Genomic DNA, 26,146 nt, shown 5'->3' with positions numbered 1-26,146 from the left:
TTTTCAAAGGGACCATTTAAGGCGGCAGTTGGCAAGCAACAGCCCATGGACCAAATCCTCCTGTCACAAGCTTTTGCCAATAAAGTTTTATTTAAATATAGCCACACCTATTAATTTACAAACATCTGCTGATGTTTTCATGCTGCAGCAGAGGAGTTGAGTCATCGTGACAGGCTGTCCGGACCTCAGAGCCTAAGATACTTACCATCTGGCCTTTTTCAGAACACATTTGCCCATCCTTGACCTAGGCAAAATTGAGTCTGGAAAACACTATCTAAATACATATCTGTTGGTTCAGAATCTTCCCAGAATTTATAACTTGTTTGGTTCCTGTGAAAAATGCTAAAGTATGCGTATTTTAAAATTAACATTTATATATCCTTAAGCATTGACTGACATTATTTAAAAATTTCATCTTGCATTTGAGGTTGGACAGTCAGAGTTGGAACTTGGGCTTTAAAGATGTTGGGCGATGTTTTTTGTCTAAATTTATCCTGCGATGCTAAACTCTCCTGATGTCTTATTTCACTGTTTATGTCTTCTTTCTGAAACACTCATTTGTCTCCACTCTGTAAAATAGGATCTTTAAGAGGATGCCTCTAAAACCAGCTTTTAGGCTTTGCAAAGTCTTTGGGCTTCTTGCAGAATCATTTTTATGAGCGTTTGCTTTCTTCTAAGCCCTTCTAAGCCCAATGACAACAAAGTTGATTTTCCAGATCCCACCTTTTCCCTTGCGTGACCCTGTCATTTTCATGTTTCAACTCCTGGTTCTAAGCTCTGTGGAGCCTTTTTGGATCCACTTGATTTACAGATTTGAGCTGATTTCACTTGGAGAATTGGCCATATGTCTGGCAGACACCCGCCACCATTGGCAGAATTATGGAGTTGATGCTAAACAGATGGGCTTTCTAGCTAGATGTGCTGTTTTTTCCACGTTGCATATGAGGGAAAAAAAGAAGCCACTTTAATAAGGTCTTGATTTTTCCACTGGTGTCAGAGGCATGAATGATGCCCATTTATCTAGAATTAATTTCAGCATCATTGCTGTGCAGGAGGCCTGAGAGCTGGAAGAGGCTTAGAGACTTAGGAAATTTAGAGACACCTCTGCTAAGACTTCAGTGAATCCTGTTACCTTTGGGAACAGATATTGGGGAAAAGGCTTTTAAACTCCCTAAATAAATTGTCATTAGTACTACTTAGCAGAATACATTCAAGGGGCTTAATCTCAGGTTTATTGCTCAAGCTCCATTTGACAGTTTGTGTGGTTGTCACTGTCTGGGCAGCACGGTGCAAATAGGGGTTGGCCGGTCCTTCTGTTTAGGAGAAGCTGGCCAAGTGGCTGAATGAGACTGTTTATTGCAGGACTTCTCAGAGCCTTTACTATGATGGTATGTGGTGGGGCTCTTCAGGCAAGACTTCAGGCAAGATAGTGTTTTCCCAAGTGTCTTCATTCACAAAGCCTTGCCACTGCTAGGGTTCCATGGGAGATGCTTTGGGCAACACGGTGTCATGCCTGGATGCGGAGCTTGGGTCAGAGAACCTGCCATCGGTGCCAGACCCACCACTTCCCTGTTATGTGACTTTCCACACGGGCCTCTCGTAGCCTCTGCTTCCTAAACATAAAATGGAGCGGAAGATGTCCCCACCTCCTGCGGTTGTTTCTTTGGATTGAACACCCAGAAGAGTTTGATGGCCTTCCTTTGAGCGTGCCAAGATATGTTCTTCTATGATGAAGCACTTGTTCAATTTGCAGTATTCCGGGGACCGGTTATTCACTCTAAGCTCAGCCAGGGCCTTGTGTTTCCTTCTGCATGTTCCTTAGCACCTCGACTAATGAGGGAGGGAGAGAAAGGAGGTGCCGTCTGTTAGGTGGCAGCCAGGAAAAATGACGGGCCAGCATGCGGCCGGGAAGTTGCTCAGGAATTAACAATTACCTGCCGTCGTAAAGGGGCACAGAGGCGCTCAGGTCTTTGTTAAGTACCGTTGACCTGCATTCTGATTCTGTTTCAGTTCTTGTATTCCGGGATCCATTTCTCATTCATTCATTCTCTTCTTCATTCATTTACTCCTGCACCCACTGCTGTGCTGGGCGCCTGCTCTGGGGGCCCCTGTTCCCTCCCAGCTGGAAGGCGGCAGGTTTTCCATCACAGGGGGCTGTCACTGTTGACAGGTTCTGATGGATACACTTGCAGAACTGTAGAGAAACGTCCGCAGAGTTGCTGGGCATAGGGCCACAGGCCTTCAGGAATTCTTCCCTCTCCCACCCCCCCACCCCACTTTAAATAAATTCATTCTTCTTCCTAAGCCCTACTCCCCTGCCCCACTCAGCAACCAGCTCCTTCCTGCATTTTGAGCAGTGTGACTCTGGGGATGTGGTCTCACTGCTCCCTGGAAGCTGTCCACATGTGGCCCAGTTCTTCTTGGGTTTATCAGTACCCCCCCCCAACATATCCTGCTCTTGGATCGATACTCCAGAACTTTCCAGGAGGACAGGAGAAGGTCAAACCAAGACTAGTTCTATATTGGGGCAACTTCAAATCCATTTCATGAATTTGGCTTTGGACATTCAGAGCCATCCAGATGGTGGGTCTATGAAAGCACCCAGCACTTTCTTAATAGACAGCAACCATAAAGACACATCTCTTGCAGCCTTGACACAAGTTATTGGTCTTTACACCCTAAATGCAATGACTTTCGTGTACATTGCTTTAATGATGCTCTCTGCTCCAGCCCCGCTTCTCCTCCTTCATCCCGTATCCCAGGTAACAGTGCTGTTATCATCTGCTCCATGTGGTCTGACATTGGGGTTAGGACGAGGGCTTTCAGAGCAGGTGTCCTGATTTCCAAGCCCACTCTGTCACTTTAGCCACGTGACCTGGGAAAGCTGTTTCTCATCTCTGCTTCCATTTTCATTACCATAATGTGAGTGATGAAGATAGCGACCTGCCTCCTCGGGTCTTGATGGGAACAGGATGAGCTGATCCATGTCAGGTGCTCAGAACACAGCTTGTCACACAGCAGGTGCCCAATAGATGCTGCTGTTGCTGACGACAGTGACGACAAAACAGCCTTGGTTTTCTTGAGTCTTCTGCTTGTGTTACTGGCCCCTGTTTTCTCACCAAGATCTGGTGAAGACTCTGCTGCAATGATATCCCTGGACCACCCCCTCGTCCCTGCTGTCCCATGGCCCTCACCCGCCTGGCCTCCTGGCCTTCAGCCTTGTTCCCTGAAGCTGCTGTCCACACTGATGTTCTCTGGAGCCTTTCCATGGGACTGGTCTCAAACCAGATCCCTAAGTGATTCTCATGCCCTCAAGGCTCCATTGTGGCCACACATGGCTCTTCTTGGCTGAACCCCTCCATCCTCTCCATCCAGAAATGGAGAGAGCTCCAGCCTAAGGGTTTTCAGGTTCATGTACTCAGACCCATGCCAGCAAATTAAAAACACTAAGGACAACATTTGCTATTTTTTCATTTATCCATGTGTTTATTGATATAGCAATAAGAAAGACTATTTTCTTACTTCGAGATTATCTTTTCCTATTATTGATAGTCAGTGGTGATGATAATGATGATAATTTTGTGTCTATGTATTTGTGGGTGTGTGTTGGTCATGAGTTGGCACCATAGACAGATGGAATCTCTGTGTGGATCCCAATTTTATATGTGGGGATTTTATGGGGCATCTGAGCCTCAGAGACTGGAGGTGTCAGATCTTACTCCCTCGCATTCTTTGTTATCCACCAGACACCACATACGACCATGCTTTTATGGGTGTGCACCTTTTATTCAACTCCTAGTTAACCTCCAAGGCCCAACTCCAATGTCACCCCCACCCCTGGTAGCCTTCTCAGAGTTTTCCCAGTCCAGGCAGGAAGAGTTGCTTCCTCTGCAGTTATAAGTTTCCATCTTGGTGATTCTGTGCATCTTGATTTCCTGCATAGTCAGTGAGTCCATCAGGGCAGGGGAGTGTCCAGCATCTCTCTATTTCACCTCACACCTGGCACAGTGCTTTGCTTACATAACATGGGCACTGCATATTGCCAGACGGATTCTTTGGGGAAGGGAAGGACTCACTGAAGAAGCAGAGGCCGTGCGGTTGACCCACATCCCCACTTCTCGTTTGCTTCTTTCATAGCTCGTATCACACCCTGAAGTCACCGTGTCCTTGCTTCTCTTCCTCCTCTGTAAGCAGGTGAGGTTCATGCAACCGTGCGTTGGTTGTGTTTACAGCCCTCTCTCAAACTCACAGCAGTCCTAGCACACAGCAGGCCTCAGCTGATGCTTGATGAATGAATTCATGAATGAACGAATGGAACAAGCAAAAGGTTGTGTTTCAGTATTGTCTGATACAGATGGGGCCTGTTTTCCCTGTGAGGCCAGTAGCTCAGCACATGGCACCTGGTAATCAGTGAGGGGGGGCTTCCCTCCCAGTGTGTTTTGGGGAAGGTGACCTGGTGACGCGGAAGGAGACAGGGACAGGTCAGTGGATAGAAGACCAGGAAGCTGAAATGCCTGATGTCACTAAGAGGAGGACTTTGGAGTTAGGAGGACGGGGGCTCCAGCCCTGGCAGCTCTGCTTCCCAGATTCACAGATCAAGCAGGTGTTTATTTGAGCACCTCCTGGGTGCCAGTTGCCTGTGAAAATGCCAGGGACCTGTGATGAACAAGATGGCCACAGTTCCTATTCTCATAAAGCTTATATTTGTTCTGATGGGAAAGATAGATGATAACAATAAATAGCATATCCCAAGATGAGATCTGACTGTGATCAGAGCTAGGATGGAAGGGAATATTAGGAATAAAGGATCTGAGCCTGAGACTGGAGGTGTCAGATCTTACTCCCTCGCATTCTTTGTTATCCACCAGACACCACATACGACCATGCTTTTATGGGTGTGCACCTTTTATTCAGCTCATGGAAATTAGCCCATAAGCTCAGTGACCTCCTTGGCCGTGGAATTGGTATTCTTCACTGCCTTGTTCTAGCAGTTCCTGACTTGTAGGTTTGTGGGATCTACCAATGGGGGTGGATGGGCATTGGGTCCTGGGGGACAAGCACCTCCCCTTCTGTGAGCCTCAGAGGGAACCCGGAGAGGATTGGAGTTGTCTAAGGCAGGGGTCCCCAACCTGGGGGCCACAGACACTTACTGCTGCATGGCCTGTTAGGAACTGGGCCTCACAGCAGGAGGTAAGTGGCAGGTGAATGAGAGAAGCTTCATCTTTATTTACAGCCACTCCCCATCACTTGTATTACTGCCTGAGCTCTGCCTCCTGTTCAACAAACTCGATATACGTGATGTGCTTGAATCATCCCGAAACCATCCTCTGCACCCCTACACTGGTCCGTAGGAAAGTTGTCTTCCATGAAACCGGTCCCTGGTGCCAAAAATGGTGTGGATCACTGGTCCAAGGGACCAGAGAAGGGAGGGACTGGGGCTGGCCCCTTCAGTTCCAGGGCAGGGCGCCTGCCTCATCCATCATGTGGGAGCCTGCAAGGCCCCCTCCTGCCTGCCCTGTGGCTGCAGGCTATACTTCCTCAGCAGATGTGGAGAAAACAGTTTTCATTAATTAACTGCTAATGCCTCGCAGGTGGCAGAGATGCCCCTGGAACTGAGTGCCACTGCACCATTCAGAGTCTACTAATGTGTCTGCATCTCCAGGAATCCTCTCCGATGTGGGAAGGAGGCTCCCCAGCAACTCCAGGGATGCTGAGCAAATTCAGGGGCTGGGGAGGGGGGCGGCAGTCCCCTCAGCCTCTCTTCTCTGTGCGACACATGTGTACGGGTGCACATGTGCCCACCCACAAAGGCTCACACATATGCACACCCTCTCTCCTAGATACACACTTGGCCACATTCACTGCCACCTGCCCGTGTGAGTGGGCCACGCGGTGCCTGGGAGGACCACCCCACTTTTGCTCACTCAGACCTCCAGACAGGCCATCAGGGACACATGCATGCCCTCGGTGGCTTGTAAGCAGTTCCTTCGCTGACTGTGCATCTCTTCTGAAGTTTCTGACCTTGGATTGTAAGTCACAGCCCTCAGCTGGCCTAGTCCTCACCTGGGGGCAGGCAGGGACAGAGGGCGGTGGAGGCACAGCCTTCAGACCTCTGGAGGGGTTCCCCATCAGGGCTCAGGGATCTTTACTCCTTCCACAACAGCAGGACACCCCCCCACCCCCACCACCGCAGGGAGTCCCTCAGACTGAGGTGTCTTCCTGGTCACACACATTGGATATTTGATAAATGAACAAATCTAGTTGTTTGAGCTGAAGAACCCCAGAGGCTCCTGCTGGGTTTTGAATCAAGTTCAAGCCTCCGCCTGCCTCCCCAGCCCATCCACAGCCCTCCCCCACTGTGCTCTTCCTCCAAGCCCTTGAGCTCACTCCTCCTCTGCCTGGGACTCTCTTCCCTGCCCCACTCCCGTCTACACTGCTGGCTCCCTCTCCTCCAGGCTTTTGCTCCAATAGCCCCGCTCAGAGCAGCCTTTCATAACCGGCTGTTTACAGTCACCCCCACATTCCCCCAGCTCCCTGAGAAGGTGCTGGGTTCTGACAATCCATCCTCGTGTCTGCACGTGGGTCCTTGCCTCATGTGTTCTGGACACCAGGGGTTCGGCTGCAAACCAGATGTCAAAGGCAGACCCTGCCTTCCAATTAGGGAGGTGACTGTGAGCAGCAGGTGAGCAAGTAATTGTGCAGGGGTGTGTGTGTGTGTGCATGCAGGCACATACACACATGTGCGTGTGTGCTTAGTCACTCAGTCATGTCTGAATCTTTGCGACCCCATGGACTGTAGCCTGCCAGGCTCCTCTGTCCATGGAATTCTCCAGTCAAGAACACTAGAACGGGTTTCCATGTCCTCCCCAGGGGATGGTCCCAACCCAGGATGGAACCCACGCCTCCTGTATCTCCTGTATTGCAGGAGGATTCTTTACCAGCTGAGTCATCAGGAAAGCCCGTACTCCAGGTGATAAATGTGATGGGGAAGAATCAGGAGAGGAAGGCAGCAGGGAGCAAGGTGGTGGACAGGCCTGGTTTCTTAATAGCCACACCTGTTGTTCATCCCGCAGGTGGTAGAGGCCCCACGAAGGCAGAGATCCTTTCTGTTCACCTCTGCACCTCCTGCTCCTGGTGTAGTTCCCGACACATGCCTGGTGTAGTTCCCGACACATGCCTGGTGTCAGTAGATTTTTGTTGAATAAATGAATGAGTGAGGTCTCTCAAGAGGAGTGTGGAGTGAAGTCTGCTCAGTGAGCACAGGCTGCCTGTGTCCCAGACTGTACTGTGAGGACCCAGGTGTGTCCAAAGTGAGGTGGGAACCACAGTACCTGCTCAAGTCACTAGGGGGCAGAGGTGAGGTGGGGGAGCAAGGAGACCATGGATTAAAATAGTGATGGTGGTGATCGGTGGAGGGAGAGGGGAGGGGGCGATGAGGAAGGGGCTGCACTGTCCTTCTGCCTGCCTCTCATGGGTTCAAGCAAAGCAGATGAGGACTTGGGAAGTCCCCTGTTCCCTGTTCCCCCAGCAAGGCCATGGCAAAGGTAAGGATGCAGAGGGGAGAAGGAGGGTGGTGTGAGCCCCTCAGCCCCAGGGAGTGAGTGACAGAGCTGAGTGAGTGAGCCCCAATGCCTGGTTCTGGCACCTACATCCTAACACCTGTGAGGTTCTTGTTTCTATAAGTGCCGTAGACACTAATGCATAGGGTGATGATGATGAAATGGGAAAGGGGGGCCAGTGGGCAGGAGTGAGGTGGGCGTGGTCAGGAGTAGACCTCAGAACCCTTTGCAGGCTTGGTAGTTTTGTCCTAAATGAGAAGAGAGGTCACAGGGAGTAAGCAGGAAAGTGATATGGGCTGAGTTTCATTGTTGGGGTTCACAGGGGACAGCAATTTGCAGACTCGTATGGGCTTCTGTTAGAATGGTTGACATTCGGCAACTTCTTGTCTAGTTGGAAGAGGATCAGCTTCGATGATCTTCTCAACTGGTTGTTGTCAACTTCCAATGGCAGCCACTGTGCTCCTCATCTGCAAGGCTCTCATCTCCTTTGCAAACTTCTTGAGCCACCACTGCACTGTATGTTTCTTAGCAGTTGGAATCCACCTGCCAATGCAGGAGACATGGGTTCAATCCTTGGATTGGGAAGATCTCCTGGAGAAGGAAATGTCAACTCGCTCCAGTATTCTTGCCTAGGAAATCCCATGGACAGAGAAGCCTGGTGGACTGTAGTCCATGGATCATAAAGAATCAGACGCGACTGAAATGACTTAGTAAGTGGGCTTCTGGGATGGAGATGCTGGTGACCTGGGTTGAAGTCCAGCTATTCAGGTGCAGACAGAGTGAGGTTTGGGGTCTGATTTGTGGTTTGTTCTCTGGGCTGTTCCTTTTTGCTTTGGCTGCTAGGAAGCTCTGAGTGACACGTGGTGTCTAATCCTTGATGCGGTGGCCCTGTCCATACTCCTTTTCTTTCGGATTTCCTCACTCATTATATCTTGTTGGGCATGTGTTTATGTAATGGCCACACATCCTTTGTGGAGTGAGATGAGGCACTAATATAAACAAGGTGATGGCAATTCTTCCCCATCCCCATGTACATCTCTGGGGATCTTTGTCTTTATCTTCAAACCAGCCCAGAACCTTGGGGAGACCTGGCCAATTCTTTCCCCTTTGTGCCAATAATGCCTTCAGGACAGTCAGCTTTCCTGGGGCCACGTGGTTCTGGCCGTTCTGCTCCCATCTGGCATCCGTGGGCGGAGGAAGGAAGGGAGAGGATGTAACATGGAATAAACCTCCTCTGGGGAAAGAAGGGCCGTCTGCAACCTGCACGCCTGGAGCGTGGAGCTGGGGATCTGTGACCAGTCCTTGGACTGCCCTGACTCACTTATTCCCTGACCCAAAAGCCCTGGGCCCCTCGTGGATGTTTGGCCCTGGGGTCTTAGGTGAACACAAGGTGGAGGATGGCATTGGCTTAGGAGCCTGACTGGTTTGCTGAGTTTGCGGGCAGAAGTTCTCAAATAAGACACCCCTGGACTGTCTGTCCACATGGGATTGCTTTGTGGAGCCAGTCTCCAGTATATATTTAACATTCGATTAATAACAGTTGGAGGGGGACTTCCCTGGTGGTCCAGTGGTTAAGACTCTGCACTTTGACTGCAGGGGGCATGGGTTCTATTCCTGATCAGGGAACTAAAATTCCATATCCCCCTTGGCTATGTGCGGGGGGAGGGTGTGGGGACAGCTAGAGACAGTGGTTGGCTGGCACCATCTTGGTTTATGTCTCTTGTTGTGTCCCATCCATTCATTCATTTGGTTCCTGCTCTGGGCAATAAATTTGTATCATCAACCTAGAAGCAGCTTAGCGATATGAGAGAGGTTTCTGGAGTCAGACTGCCTGAGACCAGAATTCTGTTGCTCTGACAGCCTCAGTGTGCCCATCTGTAAAATGGGTGTAATAACAGTCTCCACTTCATAGTTTTACTGTGGGAATAAAATACCATAGCATCCAGCCCTGAACAAGCAGTGACTTTCACTCCATAAGAAATATTATATTGCTTATATAATATAAATTATTATCTTGAAAATTTATGCCGCAAGTCCCCCATGCTGGTGTGCCATGTTAATCAGAGTGTCTACAGTTTCAAAACACGAATAATAGTACCTTACATGGATTGTAACATGCTATCAATAAACTGTGTATTTCATGTGCTTCCGTATGTCTCCAGACTTCATGGCCATCCTGTGGTCACACAGAAACTTCCTCTCCACCCTAGGTATGAGGGATGACCATTGTTTTCCAGATGTGGACACGGGAGCTCAGGGGGCTGAATGGCTTGGGCTGCTGATGAGAAACGCACTTGAGAAGTCAAACCTTGGAGGTTTCCCTGGAGGCTGCTGGCCAGGGGACCTGTCACATGGGGCATCAGGCTGGGTCTGGTGATGACCAGCTTGCCCCAGGCCCTGGCCCCTCTGACTGCCGGCGATCTCCTCTGGCCTGGTACTCGCTCATTCCAGCCCTGCTCTTCTTGCATCTTCAGGTCTCTCTGGGGTTTCTTGGTTCTGGAAAAACTTAGGCTCCCAGCTCCTTTTCACGGGAAGCAAGAGGTGAATTAACCTATTGGGTGTGCCCTTGAACGTAGGCTGGTACACGATGGAAAATGAGAGTGTGTCCATCGCCTGGACCATCCTCTTGAGCCCCAGGCTTTGGAGGATCACTGTGGTACCAGGGCATTGTGTGGGCTTGGTCACCACTGAGCCCTCTCTGGGTTTTCTCCTTCCAGATGAGATGGACCAAACCCCCCCAGTGCGCTCCGAATATCTGGTCTCAGGGATTCGAACTCCCCCCGTGAGGAGGAACAGCAAGCTGGCCACTCTGGGCAGAATCTTCAAACCCTGGAAATGGAGGAAAAAGAAAAACGAAAAACTGAAGCAGACCACGTCAGGTGAGTGTGGGTGTGGAAAAGAGGTTGAGGGGTAGGTGGGGGGGCGGAGGCCTGATGTCACTGTCACCTCGCTTTCTTTTGCAGATGTTGGGAGGGGCGGGTTGTGCTCTGTGGCCTCTATGACAGGAGCTGTTCAGCCTCCTGTGGGTCCCTTCCTCCTCTGGTCCCTCCAGGTCCCTGGCTGGGGGTGCGGCATCAGCCCCAGGCACACCCATAGCCCATGCACCACCCAGACCCCAAGGGGCACACATGACCCCCTTGACCTAGTTAAGAATGCAGACGCGGGGTCAGTCCTGACTGACCACACCTGAGTAGGAACCGCCCTCCCTTCTGCACCAGAACACTCACTTTGACAACCCGGGGCCTGGAGACAACCACTAAGCCCAAGAGTCCCCCCGGTGATTCAGATGGTGAAGGCCATCATTTTGGCTGTGATGCCTCAAGGCTCCTACAGAAGACGGCCTGCCACTCGCCGGCTCCTAAGCTCTTCCTGAAGAGACTTCATATCTGGGCATCCCACCCCCTGAAGGTTCTAGAAGCCCCCCTCAGCCACCTTCAGCTCTGTGGGAAGTTGGGTAACAAGAGGTTGTACCTTTGCCCCTGCCCCAGCTGTGGGCCAGACCCATGGGATAGATTTGGTGACAATGACATGACTAAGTGTCAGGGTAAAAGCGACACAGCATGTTTCTAACCAACTAAGTGCTCAGAACCACCCCATCGCCCGTGATCCTGCCGAATCAGGACAGAGGTGGGATGCGATGGGCAGCCGCCTCCAGGGCCGAGCAGCGGTGGGTCGTGGGGCAGCCGGGCTCAGGTCTGGCTCCTGGGTGCCAGGGGTGGGTGCCTAGTGCCCTGGGTGAAGGGGAGGTCGGTGCCCTGAGAGGCAAACCCGGGGGAGAGAGAGAGAGACTCAGCTCCCACAGGCCCTGTTAGCTGCGGCTGGAAACAATTAGCGAGGGAGGCGCTGGCGTGGAATCAGTCCTGGGCCCCGGGGACCTGCCTGAGAAGTGCCCTCCTTGGGCTGCTGCCTCTGACGGTCCCCGGGGGTCCCAGCCTTGAAGTGGCGCAGACTCCAGCGCTCAGAGCATGGCGGCGGCAAAGCCACTTGCGAGGGGCGGGGGGCTCCTAATAGCAGCAGCGAGTCCTCCATTCACACTGTGTACGCGTTTCACAAGATTATGTTTCTAACTGCCCAAGAATTTGATTGACAGGCTCTCCTCGTCAAGAATGAAAGCAGAACAAACACTGATATTCGATGAATCTGATGCGGCTCCGTATGCCAGAGAGCTAGAGAGGGGGACTAGACACTGCCTGCTTGGAGCTTTCCTCCAAGGGACACTGCCTGCTTGGAGCTTTCCTCCAATGGGGGAGTCGGGAGACAGACAGACAAGCAAGGGAATGAGCACGTGACAGTCAGGATCTCAGCGCAGGTGCTAGGGAGCAGGTGGGTGGGATGGGCATGGCCTTGGGATGGGTGGGCTGAGAAGACCCAGGTGAGGCGGTGACCCTGAGCTGAGGTGTAACTGGCCCCTGGAGAAAAGCAAGGAAGAGCATCGCAGCTGTGGGAACGGCTGTGCAGACGCGCCAGGTTGGGCATCAGTGAAAGGTTCAGGGGGCCAGAATAGGGTGATCTCTGTGACCTCGGAGAGCCCCTGGTGCTCCTCTGAGCTGTGGGATTGGAGTGTGAGCTGTGTGCTCTTGGGACCTTGTGCCCCTGCTTCACTTGGCACTGGGCTGCGGGAGGTGACCTGTGAGCTTATCAGAGCGCTGTGGGGTCCCTGCCAGGGGCCTGAGGGTCTCCAGGTGAATACCTGCAGCACCCCCGCCTTCAGGCTGGCATCCCCAGCACTGGGTCCTTTATCAAGCATTTGGAATTCTGCAGACAGTACTGCATCTCATTTATTTATTCTAAACCACTCTCTCCCCCCAAAGTGTGGGATGTTATTTACTTCAGCGTATCCAATCCCTGATTTCACAGGCATCCTTGGCCAGGATGAGATGAAGTAAAAATAAAGATGATTTAAAGGGAAAAAACAAAGCAGACAGTAGTTTGGCCAGAGTGGGGATTGGGCGACACCATGAAGGTGGCTCCCGATGCCTGAAGTCTGGAAGCGGCAATGCAGCCTGTATCTCCTGGGGGTGAGTGTCCCTGAGATACGGACACTGCTCCTGGCTCTGCCTCCTACATCGGGAGGACTCACAAGCCAGTACACGTGATGCCCTGCACCCAGGCCAGCCTCCCGTGAGCACCCCCCAGTGCTGGTCAGACGACAGGGTCCCTCAGTTCAGAGACCCCACTCTGGCTGTGCTCGCCCCTATTTTGTGCTGGACAGCAGCCTCTCTGCTTGTACCTCCCAAAGCCAGAGTTCATCGGTCTTCCCTGGCTGTAAAGAATCTGCCTGCAATGCAGGAGACCTGCGTTCCATCCCTGGGTCAGGAAGATCCCCTGGAGAAGGAAACAGCAACCCAATTACTCAGTTTTATCCGAACTTCTGGCACCTGGAAATTGGCTTGGAAATTAAGTTCCCTTTGCCGCAAATGTCTTTTTGCGATACATTCGGGGTTTTCCTAGTCACACCTGAGTCAACGCCCTCAGGGAGGCCACCGGGGCTCCCTGGACGCCCTGTCCCAGGCTGTCTGGTTCTGGTTGACGCCACTGGCCTGCTTGTAATAGATGTGAGTCCTCTGTGCCAAAGTGCTGGCCCACAGGCAGAGCTCATGCCTCTCTTGCTCCCCCATGCCTGCACAGAATAGGTGCTCAGTAAATATTTTTGAATAAATTCAATGACCCTTGACATCATCTGTTTGTCATCGGCCACTAGACTTTAAGCTTCACTGGTCAGATGGCAGTTCTATTCCCCATCGGAACCTGCATTGAGCCGAGCACTCACATGTGTGGGGGACTCAGGGCTCCTGGTGACCCAGGCTCATAGCCAGCACTTTGCATCTTTTAAAGAGAGGATCTGAGGAATGACATGGGTTTGTATTTGGGAATTGCATTCTAGTGTAGGCAGATTGGTTTCTGGACAGTTAGGGGAAAAAGGAGCTCATCAAGCAAGTGAGCTTGGCCCCTGGGAGGGGAGAGGGAGAGGCAGGGGTGAGTTACTGGAGTGCTTTGTTCTGGGAGAAGGGCCAAAGGGCTATTCTGAAGGAGAAGTTGACAAGGGTCCTTCCGCACATTAGAATCAGTGGAGGGGAATGGGGTCAGTCTGCCTTCTTCCTATTTGACCGGCACAGTCTTCGAAAGGGTGAACCTGGGCTTCTTGAAGGAGCCTCCAGTGGGGCAGTTGTGCAGAAGGCTGATCTGTGAACAGACAAAAGGGCGGCCAGGATGTATAGAACCCCAGACATGCACCCCAGAGCATCGAGGGCAGAGAGGGAACAGGGCCCTGGGTTGGTAAGTGAAGGCGAATTCAGCCAAGGAATGGCCAGTGAGAACTTAGAGGAGGGTGGTGTTCCCAGCATCGCTTCTCAGATAAGGCAGGAAACCACTGCCTTAAACAGAACTCATTTACCTCCCCAAGGCCCGGCTTTCCGGTACATGATCGGCACACTGCTTGGTGAGGGAGCTCGGGTTCCTGACCGCACTCCCGCCTGTAGCCCCCTGACCCACGGTCACCTGCTGCTTCACTGCTGTCTTCCTGAACTGGAGGTGGCCTTGGCCAGGGCTCGGGGTGGGGCCTGAGATGCTCAGCCTGGGACTCACCTGATGTTTGTGTTGCGTGCAGCCTTGGAGAAGAAGATGGCCGGCAGGCAGGGCCGGGAGGACCTCATCAAGAAGGGGCTGCTGGAGATGATGGAGCAAGGTAAGTGGGCCCGGGAACACAGAGTTGGGCGTCTCACGGGGGCCCAGCAAATCCCTCAGGGTGGAGTGTCCCAGGAGTCTGTTGTCCGGAGGTGGCAGCTGCACTGGATTGAGGCCTCCATGGTTAGAGAAGTTTTCCAAGTTGGGACCCATGGCTCTGAGGACCCCTCCATGAGTGTGAGCCAACCACTCGCCCTGGGGAATGAGGGATTGCTTGCCACCCCAGCCGGGTGTGGATGGTTTGTGCCAATTCCTCTGGAGTCGTAGCGGTGACCTTTGTCTCTTCACATTCGTAGTTTAGTCCTTGATTTGTTGAGTCTTTGTTCCCCGTGACCGCCTAGGACTGCAGCTGCTGTTTTTTAAGTGCCTCCTGTACGCCCTCTGCTGTGCTGGCTTCACCTTCGTCCTTTGGTCCTAGCAGCAACCTCGGGACTGGGTGTGGTGTTATCCCTGTCTCCAGATGAGGAATGGGAGCGCCTGGAAGGTGGATGCCCTGGGTCACGCAGCCGGAGGGAGGGCCCCGATGCTGTTCAGTCTCTGGTCCTGAGACAGTACTCAGCGTGGCATCTGCTTGGTTGCCTGTGTTTGCTTCTTTGAGAAACACACAGTTTTATCACCATCACAACTAATATACAGAATGCTTGAGATCCCGCATCTTTCTCCCTTGGTGATGGTGTGAGGCATAGGACTTGGATTCTGACCTTAAGCTTCTTGCTTTCTAGTTCCCTGAAGCTTGGCAAGAGTGGGAAAAGGGCAGGGGGGGGGGGGTCTCAGAAAACCTCACTGCTGCTTACCAGTGTTTCTGGAGCTGAACCAAGTTCTTGCCCCCTTGGTTGAAGGAACTCAGCCTCACAGAGCTAGTTCCCCAAGGACATGTGACTAAATGGAATTCGTATTTCCATAAGATATGAAGATATATACTAAGATAAGACACTCAGATATTCCTAGTGTCTTGGTGATTTGGCCCAGGCATCAGGAAGTAGGAAGGGAGCCCATGGAGTCAGTGAATCCAGATTTATAAGATGCCCTGCTTCAGGCAGGGCCCTCATGTCCTCTCTCTTCTTTGGATTTGAGAAGAAAAGTAGTTTGATAATACTGTTTTCAGGGAAAACTACATGGGAAATTATTGCTAAAAATACAACTTTGCCTGGTACAAGAAAAAGGGGGGGTTGGTATCAAGTCCTGGTACTTTCAGATGTTAAATGGTCTAGTCTATGTCTCAGATTTAGGAGAATGTCATCGCTGAGATGGAAATGTGGACTGTTTTAATTTTATTATTGTTGTTCAGTTGCACAGTCGTGCCTGACTCTCTGTGACCCCATGGACTGTAGCCCGCCAGTCTCCTCTGTCCATGGGATTCTCGAAGCAAGATTACTGGAGTGGGTTTTCTTGTTCTCCTCCTGGGGATCTTCCCAACCCAGGGATCAAACCAGGGTCTACCTGCATTAGCAGGCGGATGCTTTACTGTTTGAGCTACCGGAGAACTCAACAGTCTGGCGGGAAACAAAGATTAGATAATCCCACAAGTCAGCATACAATCACAGCTGAGCTGAGTGTGGTGACGGAGAGGCACGGAGCTCATGGAGAGCGTGAGCGGGGCTGATGCTGGAGGGTCCAAATGTGCTTCTCGAACTTGCTACAATTAGGGTCACCTGGGGGCTCTGCTATCCAAGGCGCTGGGGGCGGGACTTAGGCGTCCTGCTTTAAAAACCTCCCCAGCTGGATCTAATTTTGGTGCCGCCTCTGGCGAGATACGGAGAACGATAGGGAATTGGGGAGCATCTTCCAGCCCCATGGAGCAGCCCATGCAGGACCCCATGGGGGAAGGGAGCAGGCACCTCAAGAAGGAGCTGCTGAGAGAAGGTGGGTGGGGAAGCGGGGAGGTCAGGAATGGGGAGAGGTAAAGAGTGTGGTGTCTCACAGGGCCTAGCGCCCTCCTGCCTCTTCCTCCAATGTGGACAGAGCCAAGAGAACAAGACTCCCCAGGAGCGGCTGGGTGACAGGCTCCTCTGGGACCACGGGGGGTCCCAGGAAGCCCCAGGGCGAGTGGGCGAAGCCTGGGGTGAGCCTCCTGGGGTGTTGCTGCGGGGCATTGCTGGTTGGGGGGCACGTGTGAGAAGTCGGGCAGCAAGGGTTGCCCCAGGAAGCAACCTGGGTCAGGGAGGGGGCAGGGATGTGGGCTCAGTACCCACTCGTACCCCTTAAACTCTGCGCTGACTGTATAATGGACACACAGTGATGAGAGACCTGAGAATGTTTGGCAGCGGCCTCCTGGGGCAAATGCCTGTTGGGCTGATAGTTTCAGTCCTGCGCTTGTTCAGAAAATGCCTGTACCCACTGCAGGTGAGGTCCAGCTCTTGGTCAGGCCTGGTCTGTCCCTAATTTGTCCTGCAGTGGGGACAGCACAGTTCCTGCTGGGTTGATAAGAATCTGTGGCCTTGTGAGTTGAACCATCCACCCCCCACACAGTTGAGAAGATGGCCTTCCCCGCCCCACCCTCCCCACCTGCCCACCTGGGCCGGTAGGTAGCCAGGAGCTTTGTAGCCAGGACTGCCCCCCTGTGGCCAGTCTCCCCTACCCCAGCCTGGACTTCACACTGGGGGGCGCCTGGGAGGCCAAGTGAGCCTGTGATAGTCACCCAGGGGCCCAGAGTGGCCTGGAGTCCTCCACAGCCCCAGGAATTCGCACTGGGACCCCCTTGGCCAGGCAAACCCAGGAAGGTCCTCTGCCCTGCACAGGTGGGTACACACGTGTACATGGACATGCCCCCGGCTCCAGAGTTTGCCCACAAGGCAGTCAGGATCATGGCAGCATGAGCTGGCTGTGGACGGGCCTGCAGGGGTGCCCGTGCATCCCCGAGACGAGCCTATGTCCAGCGAGTGGGTTTGCCCTCCCCGCTCCTGGTGAGGGGGGCGGTGTGTTATTTTGTGATACTGTGAACACGTGCTTTGTATGAACTCCTCTTGAGTTCGCCTTGGTTTCTGAAGCTCTAAGAATCTGCCGGATCCAGGAAGGACCCTGTTAGCATTGCTAGGAGACTCAAGATGGGACCGGGTCCGCCTGGAGTGAGGAGCTGACCTTTCCCTCACTCTGTCTTCACTGCTTTGGCTGGTGACATGTCAGTGTCAGGCAAGGGCTGGCCAGCATCCCAGCCCCACACGGGGTTCCCCGGTCCAAGCACGTTGAGGAAGGACAGGAGTACCCCCGCTTCTCTGGCCAGTTGCTGTGTGTGCCCCTGAGTGACTTTCCCTGAGCCTCCTGTGTGTGTCCTCTTGGCTTTGTCTTAAATAATTTAAGGACTTTCATTCTGCATCAGTGGTCCGAGAATGAGGTGGTGGTTACCCCTGTGCTGTGTTCAAGTGACCTAAGAGACCACGGGGTCCCTTGCCTTGGGGCGGTTGGCAGTGACAAGTCAAGTCTGGCAGGAATGCCGGGGGCAGTGTCTGTACGCATGTGTGTGCGTGCTTGCGCGGTGCGTGTTGCATGTTTGTGGCATGTCCTCTCTCTCCGTGGCTGCTCTGTGAATGACCCCGGCTCGTGCTCCCCTCTGCCGCCCTTGGAAGGGCCTGGCGGGGACAGAGCACCGACGTACAGTGAGGGGAGCAGGGGACCAGCTGCCCACAGCTTCCCTACCCCCCAGGGTTGCTTAGCAACCACCCAGCCACCCGGGCTATTTTGAGAACTGTAACTTTTCATTGAACATGATCATGAGCCGGAGCTCTGAGCACAGCCCGAAAGAGTCGTGCAAACCTGCTAAGCCGTAGAAGCAGGTGGAGGAACCCCAGAACCGTGTGTTGGGGTGCAGCATTTCTTGATCCCTGTGGAGGGTGGGGACTTTGGGTCTCTTTCAGGTTCAGTGTTCTGACCATTTTATTGATGAGGAGGATGGAGATGCCTTTATAATTAACAGGGATCATCACCAGCAGCAAATGAGCCACCGCTTCTAAAATTGGGTCCCCATCTATATAGGACCTAAAGGGGTGGGGGGCTATGATGCTCAGGTGAGGCGGTGCCAGCAGAGTACCTACAGTCCCGCAAAGCCTCAGTCAGTGCTGGCTGTCACGTGTCACCAATGGACAGGTAAGCTGGTAGCAGGGACTGTCACAGCTGTGGGCCAAGTGTGTGTAAACCAGTCGTGAGGGAGGGCCCAAGACGCTGTAGTTCTGAGCTTGGTGACCTCTAATTGTGTGCACTGGGCGAGTTCCCTTGGTCTTTTCCTGGGGTGGGGTTGGTTGACTGCTGGTCAGATCTGGCCAAGGATCTGTTTTTATAAAGCCCTTTGAGCTTAAAATGGTTTAAAACTTAAAGTATTCTCATAAAAATAAAAAAGGAGTATGGATCTTGCGGCCTGTGGCCCAGAAAGTCTAAAATAGAAATACTGGTCACTTCTCTTTTCTGGGAAGGGGTCACCGGTACCTGGTCTAGACCCTGCCCCCGGCCAGGTGACATGGCTGCACAGATGTCATCTTATGGGCCCCAGATCTTCAGACTTCTGTCTTTTCTGCCCTCTCCACCTGCCTCCCCTGAGGGGACATGCAGCAGATGAACAACAGTGATGACAAGCGCATGTCCCTCCAGGGTCTCATCACGGGCCTGGCCCGGGTCCTGGGTTGGGGAGGGCCCTGTTCAGGAAGGTTGTTGATAACACATGGGCAGAGGGGCCCAGGCGAGTGGCCAGACCATCACCCTTGTCATCCTCTCCCTCTTCCTCTTCAACAACAGCAATGAGGGTAATGAAAACACATGCATGGTGTCTTCTTTATGTCAGACGTGTTGTGGACATTAATTCACTGAATCCTTGCACTGACTCTCTGAAGCAAGGAGTTATTAGCCCCATTCTACAGAAGTGGAAGTTGAGGCCTGGAGCCATTTGCTGCCCGGGCATAAGAACTGGGGGCAGTGGGGTGGGATGGGTGGAGAGGGCAACCTTATACTTTTTGTCCCACCTGGACACTTTGGGGAGTGGGGGGAACACTGCCACCTGACTTGGGCAGTGGACTCCCGGCTCTGAAATAAATCCTCCCCCTGCCTCCGTGTTCTTCAAGCCAGGCTGGCGCCCCTATGGTGCTGAGCAGGCCAGCCATGTGGATGTGCAGAGGTTACACTGACAGCCCGCCCCATGGTGGCCGGGTGAATCAGCCGTGGGGATTAGGGTGAGCAGGGGGCTGTGTGGGTGCTGTAAGCCCAGGGCTGGGAGCTGTGTCTCAGAGCTGACCATGATTGACTGGCTGGGCCTCCAGCCTGAACCTGCGCTGTGTGGTTGTGTGACCTGGACCAAACAGTCATTATGCTCGAGCATCGAACCCCTCAACACTAAGATATGACCCCAGAAGGGCAATCAACCAGGCAAGGGCCAGACCCTCAAGGGTTCCAGCCGCTGAGCCCCAAGCAAGGGGTGGTGCCGGTCCTTCTTGAGGTGTCCTGCTAGGAGTCTGGTATCCTCCGTCCTGGGATGGCCACTGTCTAGACCAAGGACTCCCTGATTCCCGCTCAGCCCTGGGCTGTGCCCTGTCCCTGGGCTGGTGATGCCATGTGTGGCCGCCCAGAGTTTAAGCCTCCTGTGGGAGGTGGGTAAGGATTGTCTTGTTAACCTGCAGATTTCCAGGGTTGGCACAATGTCAGATCTGACAAACGGGGACCAAGTGGTGGGATGGGGGTGCTGAAGTGGGAGGTTATTTATAGCCACGATGGTAACAACCTACCACCTTGGGGATGGACAGCAATCGGCGCTTGTCATCACCTGTCTGGGTGCCCTTGGCTGGTGGGACAGGGGCATCACAGAGGCTCAGGTGTGGGTTGGACGTGGTGCAGGCAGAGGCCGGGGCAGGTGTGCGTGACACTGGTGCCGCCCTAGGGAGACTGGAGATGGAGATGGAGTTCCCAGGGTGTGTGGGAGCAATGCAGGGTACCACCCCAGGCCTGGGATGGTGTTCCTCCAGGAAGTCACTTTGTGTGAATGAGAGCCAGTAGGAAGGGAGTCAGGCCCGGCTGACAGCTGACATTCTTGCAGATGCTGAGAACAAAGCCTGCAGTCCCGACGGAGAGCCCCGTGCCGCACAGAGCGAACCCTCCACACCCCGGCAGGAGCCGCTGCCTTCAGAGGAAGCCGCGCCGGGAAGCCCTTTGGCCACAGGGACCGACCAGGCCTCCCTGGACGAACCACTGGCCTCGGATAACCAGGCAGACGATGCAGGTATTGACTGGACACTGGGGTGGAGCTACTCCGAGGATGACTGTTGACCTGGGTGAGACAGGGATCCTGGCCCGCGCTGGGCAGCAACCTTGGTGGAAGGCTGTCCTTAGAGGCAGCAGGCCTGGTTCATTCCTTTGAGGTGTGGTCAGTGTGACAGCAGCTACTGACCTTTATCGTAACGCTGGCGACCCCAAGAGCCAATACTGACCTTTATCGTAACGCTGGCGACCCCAAGAACCAACGCACGTGGCTACTTGTGTGCATGACGCCATTCTAAGTGCTGTCACGTGGAACCCTGGAAGAACACCCAGATGACTGATGCTGTTGCCCCCTTTCACTTGTTGATGAAAAGGGGGTACACAGGTAACTCATCCAAGGATTTTTGTTGTTGTTTTAGTTGTAGTCGTGTCTGACTCTTTGTGACCCCATGGACTGTACTGCGCCAGGCTCCTCTATCCATGGAATTCTCCAGACAAGAATACTGGAGTGGGTTGCTATTTCCTACCCAGAGATCAAGCCCATGTCTCCTGCACCGCAGGCAGATTCTTTACCTTTGAACCAACCAGGGAAGCGCCAAAGCTATAGAACTAGAAACTTGAGAGCAATGTCTTTGACATCAGCCTGACCTGGGTTTGAGATATGACTGAACTCCTCACTGTGTGACCGTGGACGAGTCACTTAGCCTCTCTGAACCTGTGTCGTCAGCTGTAAATGGGGTCATGTTGCTACAGTGAAACCACTTAGCTTAGTTGTCACTCACACTGAGTGTTCACAAGTGTTTGCTGCTGTCATCATCACCTTTATCATCACTTTTGTCATCATCATTGTGGTGGTGCTAGTGGTAAAGAATCTGCCTGCCAATGCAGGAGACTAAGAGTTGAGGGTTTAACCCCTGAGTTGGGAAGATCGCCTGGAGAAGGGAATGGCAACCCACTCCAGTATTCTTGCCTGGAGAACCCCATGGACTGAGGAGCCTGGCAGGCTACAGTCCCTGGGGTCACAAAGAGTCAGACATGACTGAGCACACACACACATTGTGGAAAAGTAGCCCTTTGGGGGAGGGCGCTGCATTAACTCCTGGTGTTGGGTTGCTTGCCAACGCCCCCCAGAGGCCCTGACACTAACAGCACGCATGTTTGGGGATGTGGGTGCACCTGAGTTTTGCTTTGAATGGGGACTCCCCCGGGTCTCTGGCAGTGCTGTAGGTCACAAATCTTGCACCGAGAACATGGACCAGGACTGCCGCTCCAGGCTCTTCTGGAAGCCTGACCTTGAGTAAAGCCCCTTCAGTGAGGGAGTGGATTGAAATCTAATGCAGAGACCTTAAACTCACCACTTCCAACATTGCCTGGGCTTAAAACTCAGGAGCATTCACAAAAATTCACATGTGTAGCTAGCTGCTTTTCAGCCATCAAAGCCCATGCCCCCTGGACCCTTGTTCCCACACAGTCACTGTGGCTGGGAGCTGAGAAGTTTGGATTCAGTGATTTGGGTTGACTTTGGGCTTTTGTGTTTGGGATGATTCCTAGTTTTGTGTGGATGGTGTGGCATCAGCCATAGAACATTCGCCAAAAGTCCCGGGAGGACCCGTTGTTTTGATGTTAAACGGGACCGGATTCTGTGGGGCTGGGGCTGAACTCTGGTGTTCCCACGCGTACGTGAATTTAAAGGAAAAGTGGCATTCAGGGAGCATGCTCTCTGTGTGCTGAATTATCTTAGCCCCATTTTAAAATATTTTATTTTATTTCTGGTTGCGCTGAGTCTTCATTTCTGTATTCGGGTTTTTCTCTGTTTGTGGTGAGTCGGGGCTCCTCTCCAGTTGCACTGCTGGGGCTTCTTGCAGCGGCTTCTCTTATTGCAGAGCACAGGCTCTAGGGCTCACGGGCTCAGGAGTTGTGGTCACAGGCTTAGTTGCCCCGCGGTATGGGTTCTCAGGTCCCTGACCCGGGGTCGAACCTGTGTCCTCTGCATTACAAAGAGAATCTTTTATCATTTTACTACTAGGGAAGGCCCCCACTTTGTAAAAATTAAATTTACTTATTTTTAATCAAAGAATAATTGCTTTACAATATTGCGTTGGTTTCTGTCAACACCAGCCTGAGTCAGCTGTAGGGAAGTCCCCCATTTTTTTAAAGATGGACCAGAGAGAATAAGTCACTTCCCTGAGGCCACCAGAGTGCATCAGTGGTGAAGCTGGGATTTGATTCCCAGACATGCTCTTAAGTATAACATTCGACAGCCCCAACTATAGCCAGACTTTGCTGTGCTTCTGGCATGTTCTGGAATGTGGGTTGTTCTGTCATCTAGAGGAGGGTCAGCGGATTGCTGGCTACAGGTCAGGCCCAGGCTGCATTTGTCTGTACAATCAGCTCGTGGGCTGGCACCGTGAACCTGGACCAGGCAGAGATAGCACCCTCCCTGTACCCTCTCAGCAGGTGTCCGAACATCACCAGTGTCCACTGCTGGGCCCGAGTTGTCAAAGCTCTTTTCTGGGAGTTGGCCAGTCTCCTCACCCATGTCCAAGCGTGCTGGGTGTCATTGGGGTTCAGTGAAACTGACCATGGCAGCTGTCCCCCCCAGTCCACCCCGTCCTCTTCTCAGGCTGGTCTCTCTCAGCTGGTGGGTGATAACTGGTTATAAAGCAAGCCCCCCCACCCATCAGCATGTCCCAGGCAGAAGGACTTTGGCTGGGAGCTCAGTGGGTGAGCAGCGACCTCTGCTGGTCAGGACAGGAAGGGACACCCTGAGGATGGAATTTCAAACGCAGTGAACATGCAAAACTGGCTTCCGCTTTTACACTAAAAAAAAAAAAACAAAAAACACAGCACTTGAGATGTTAATGTTTCAGCGTCACAGTATTCTGGAATTTAGTGGTAGCTGCATGCTTACATAGCGTGTGAAGGAAGATGCTGATTTAGAGAGGAGGTGCTGAGATACCAGTTCCCCAGACTAGGACCCTTCAGACTGGTTGGGGTGTGAGGGCTCAATGTGTGGTGAGTTTTGAGGAGAGACTCAGAGGAGGCTTGGGCTGCAAGTGCCTTGTGTGTTGAGTCCCAGATCCCTAAGAGCACATGGGCACCCACATTCCACCTTGGGCCAGTGGGGTGAGGGGACCTCCACGGGTCTGCTGGAAGCTTACCCTGAGATCTCTCTGGTTGAAGGGCTGTGGCTACTGACTCCCAGAAATCCAGAGCCATCCTGTCCACTAGCTGAGTGGTGACTTATATGAATTTAAACCAAAACCAATATAAAAATCCAGCTCTCCTGTTCCATCAGCCACTGGTCAGGTGCTCACTGGCCAGCGTGGCTGCTGTAGCAGAGAAAGAGGATGCATTTCCATCATCTGAGAAAGGTCTGCTGGGCAACCCTGGGGGTGACAGGTGGCCCCACATCCACCTGGGTGGGCGGCCAGGGCAGTTTGCTCTTTGTGTCCGCCAGCAGAGTTTTCTGCTGAGACCAACAGAGACGTTATAGGCTGTAAAGTCGAGCCCTTTACAGTAAGGTTTGCTGCCCCTATTTTAGGCAATAGATTTGGGCCATGATATGAAAGTGTTAGTCATTCAGTCTTTGCGACCCTATGGGCTGTAGCCCAGTAGCCCACCAGGCTCCTCTGTCTATGGGATTCTCCAGGCAAGAATACTGGAGTGGGTTGCCATTCCTGAGACCTTATAACCTCCAAAGTCAAAGCCCTTTATACAACAGTTTGACACCCTCTTGTTTAGAGACTGGATTTGGGGCATCACGGGCGGGAGGAAAGGAGCTTGAAGGTCATTGCTGAAGTCCAGGCAGAGGCTGGAGTGGCTGACACTGAGAGGACAGTATTTCTGAGAACTATTTTGGAAGTAGTGTGCCCAGGATGTGTTCATGCATTAGATGGTGAGGAGGAAAGGAGAGGGACGGAGCCTTGTGTCCAGTCTGGCTGGACCGCTGGGGGCTGCAGGACCATGAACTGAGTCTGGTGAAGGTGGGGCTCTGTCTTGCTCAGTGTCATTGTCCACAGCTCCTAGGAGGGTGCCTCGGCAAAGACACTTGTGAGATGGATGGGTAGATAAGTGAGAGAGAAGAGGGAGTGGGGGAGGATTTCTCCGGGGAAATCAGGAGGTGGGTTTGCCTGTTTCATTTTGTTGTTGCCCTCCAGACACAGGTGTCAGAGTGGCCAATAATGGATGAGTCTGGAGCACTGGGAAAGGGTCAAGGGTCAGCAGAGATGGGATGGATTCTGAAGCCAGAGGACTGGAGGAGAGAATTAGATGAGAGAGTGAGTTAAGGAGAAGAGGACCGAGGGCTGGGGCAGTCTGGAGGAGCCTGAGAGGGGCTGAGCAGGTGAGACCAGCGGGAGGGTACCAGGGGACATGGTGTCCAGGAGCCACAGACGAGGGGACAGAGGTGGGAGGATTGTGCTGAGACAGCCAAGTGGACCTGTTCTGGCCGAGAAGGGTGTGGAGACCCTGGCCCTGGGCTGCTCTGTCTCCTTGCTAACCCTTCTCTCGGTGACCCTCCCAAGGGAGCCTGTGGAATCCAGTTCAGACATGCCCACCTTGTCCATTCTTCCAGGTTCCAGCGAGGAGACCAAGGCCCAGAGGGAGAAACTGGCCTGTTGGAGTGTCCATGGTGACAGGACCCAGGAGACTTATTATCAAACAGCTGTGGGTCTCATGAGGGGCTGCCCTGTCCACGAGACTCCACAGAGCATCTCAAAAGTCTGAGTAGTGTCAGCATCAAGCAGGGGCTCTCAGCCTTGGGCATCCCTCTGGAGGGGACACTGGGCAGTGTCTGGAGACAGTCTGGTTGTCTCACAGCATCTGATGGATGGAGCCCATGACTGCTGTTCCAAAATGCTTTTCTTCCTGGCAGAGTGGCTTGTAACTGTTCAAAGTACTGAATAGCTTCTAACAGCCGCTTTGTGATCTCATGGAAGTCTCGCTCCCTCCCTAGTGGTGGGCAGGAGCGGGTATTTTATACAGATGAGGAAACTGAGGTTTAGCGATTAGAGACCAAGGTCACGCTTCTTGAATAAGTTGATCACAACAGAAGAAAAGGATGGATGTGGGAGAGTGGGGGGCCTGAGACCAGGTGAATCATTCCTCTGTCACCTGTCTGCCCCAAAACCATGACATGGGGAGCATGCTGGGTGCTCAGAGGGTAGGAACCAAGCCTGGAACTAGTCCTTCCAGCTCATGCCAGCCCCACTCCTGGTGCTTGCATCTGCAAGCGTGGCCACTGAGGGCCTGGGCCAGGAGCATGGCCTTCCAGGAATCAGGGCCCACTGCCCTGCGCTGATTTACACAGACCAGGAGACCCAACACAGCCACAGGGCTGCTGCCCATGTGGAGAAAAGGGATGGTTCTCACTCGCCTATGGCTCAACAAGGAAACCACACGTCTGCTTTTACCCAGAAGCAGAACATTTCTTTTAATATTTTTGTGAAACTTTTTTCACTAAAACAATCAGACTTGTAGACTCTTAGAAGTAACAGGTAACAGTTCATAGGATATAACATTAGTCTTGAAGTCTAGGAGTCTTAAAAAAAAATCTCTATGAACAAATCATACTTTTGAGGACAGTTTTATTGAGTCAGTTGCAGTGTGGTGGATGACCCTAGAGCCCATTATACAGTGTGAAATACAGTCAGAGAAAAACAAATATTATGTATTTATGTATGTGTGTGTGTATATATATATATATACACACACACATTCAATCTAGAAAA

The 26,146-nt window shown here is 52.6% G+C and overlaps 1 protein-coding gene across 1 annotated transcript in view; it reads left to right on the top strand.

The window, feature by feature from the left end:
- The window catches only part of PHACTR3 (phosphatase and actin regulator 3), a 186,254-nt gene that overhangs the window by 87,564 nt on the left and 72,544 nt on the right, over nt 1-26,146 (top strand). Inside the window, exons 2-4 of the mRNA XM_065919696.1 lie at nt 10,277-10,438; nt 14,167-14,244; nt 20,254-20,436. Of these exons, the coding sequence (XP_065775768.1) occupies nt 10,277-10,438; nt 14,167-14,244; nt 20,254-20,436 (423 nt within the window). The remainder of the gene's footprint in view (nt 1-10,276; nt 10,439-14,166; nt 14,245-20,253; nt 20,437-26,146) is intronic.

This window comes from Muntiacus reevesi, chromosome 2 (genome assembly GCF_963930625.1).
Source record: "Muntiacus reevesi chromosome 2, mMunRee1.1, whole genome shotgun sequence".
Classification (NCBI taxonomy): Eukaryota; Metazoa; Chordata; class Mammalia; order Artiodactyla; family Cervidae; genus Muntiacus; species Muntiacus reevesi.
Note: the sequence above shows the minus strand (reverse complement) of the source record. Positions and strands in the feature narration are given on the sequence as shown.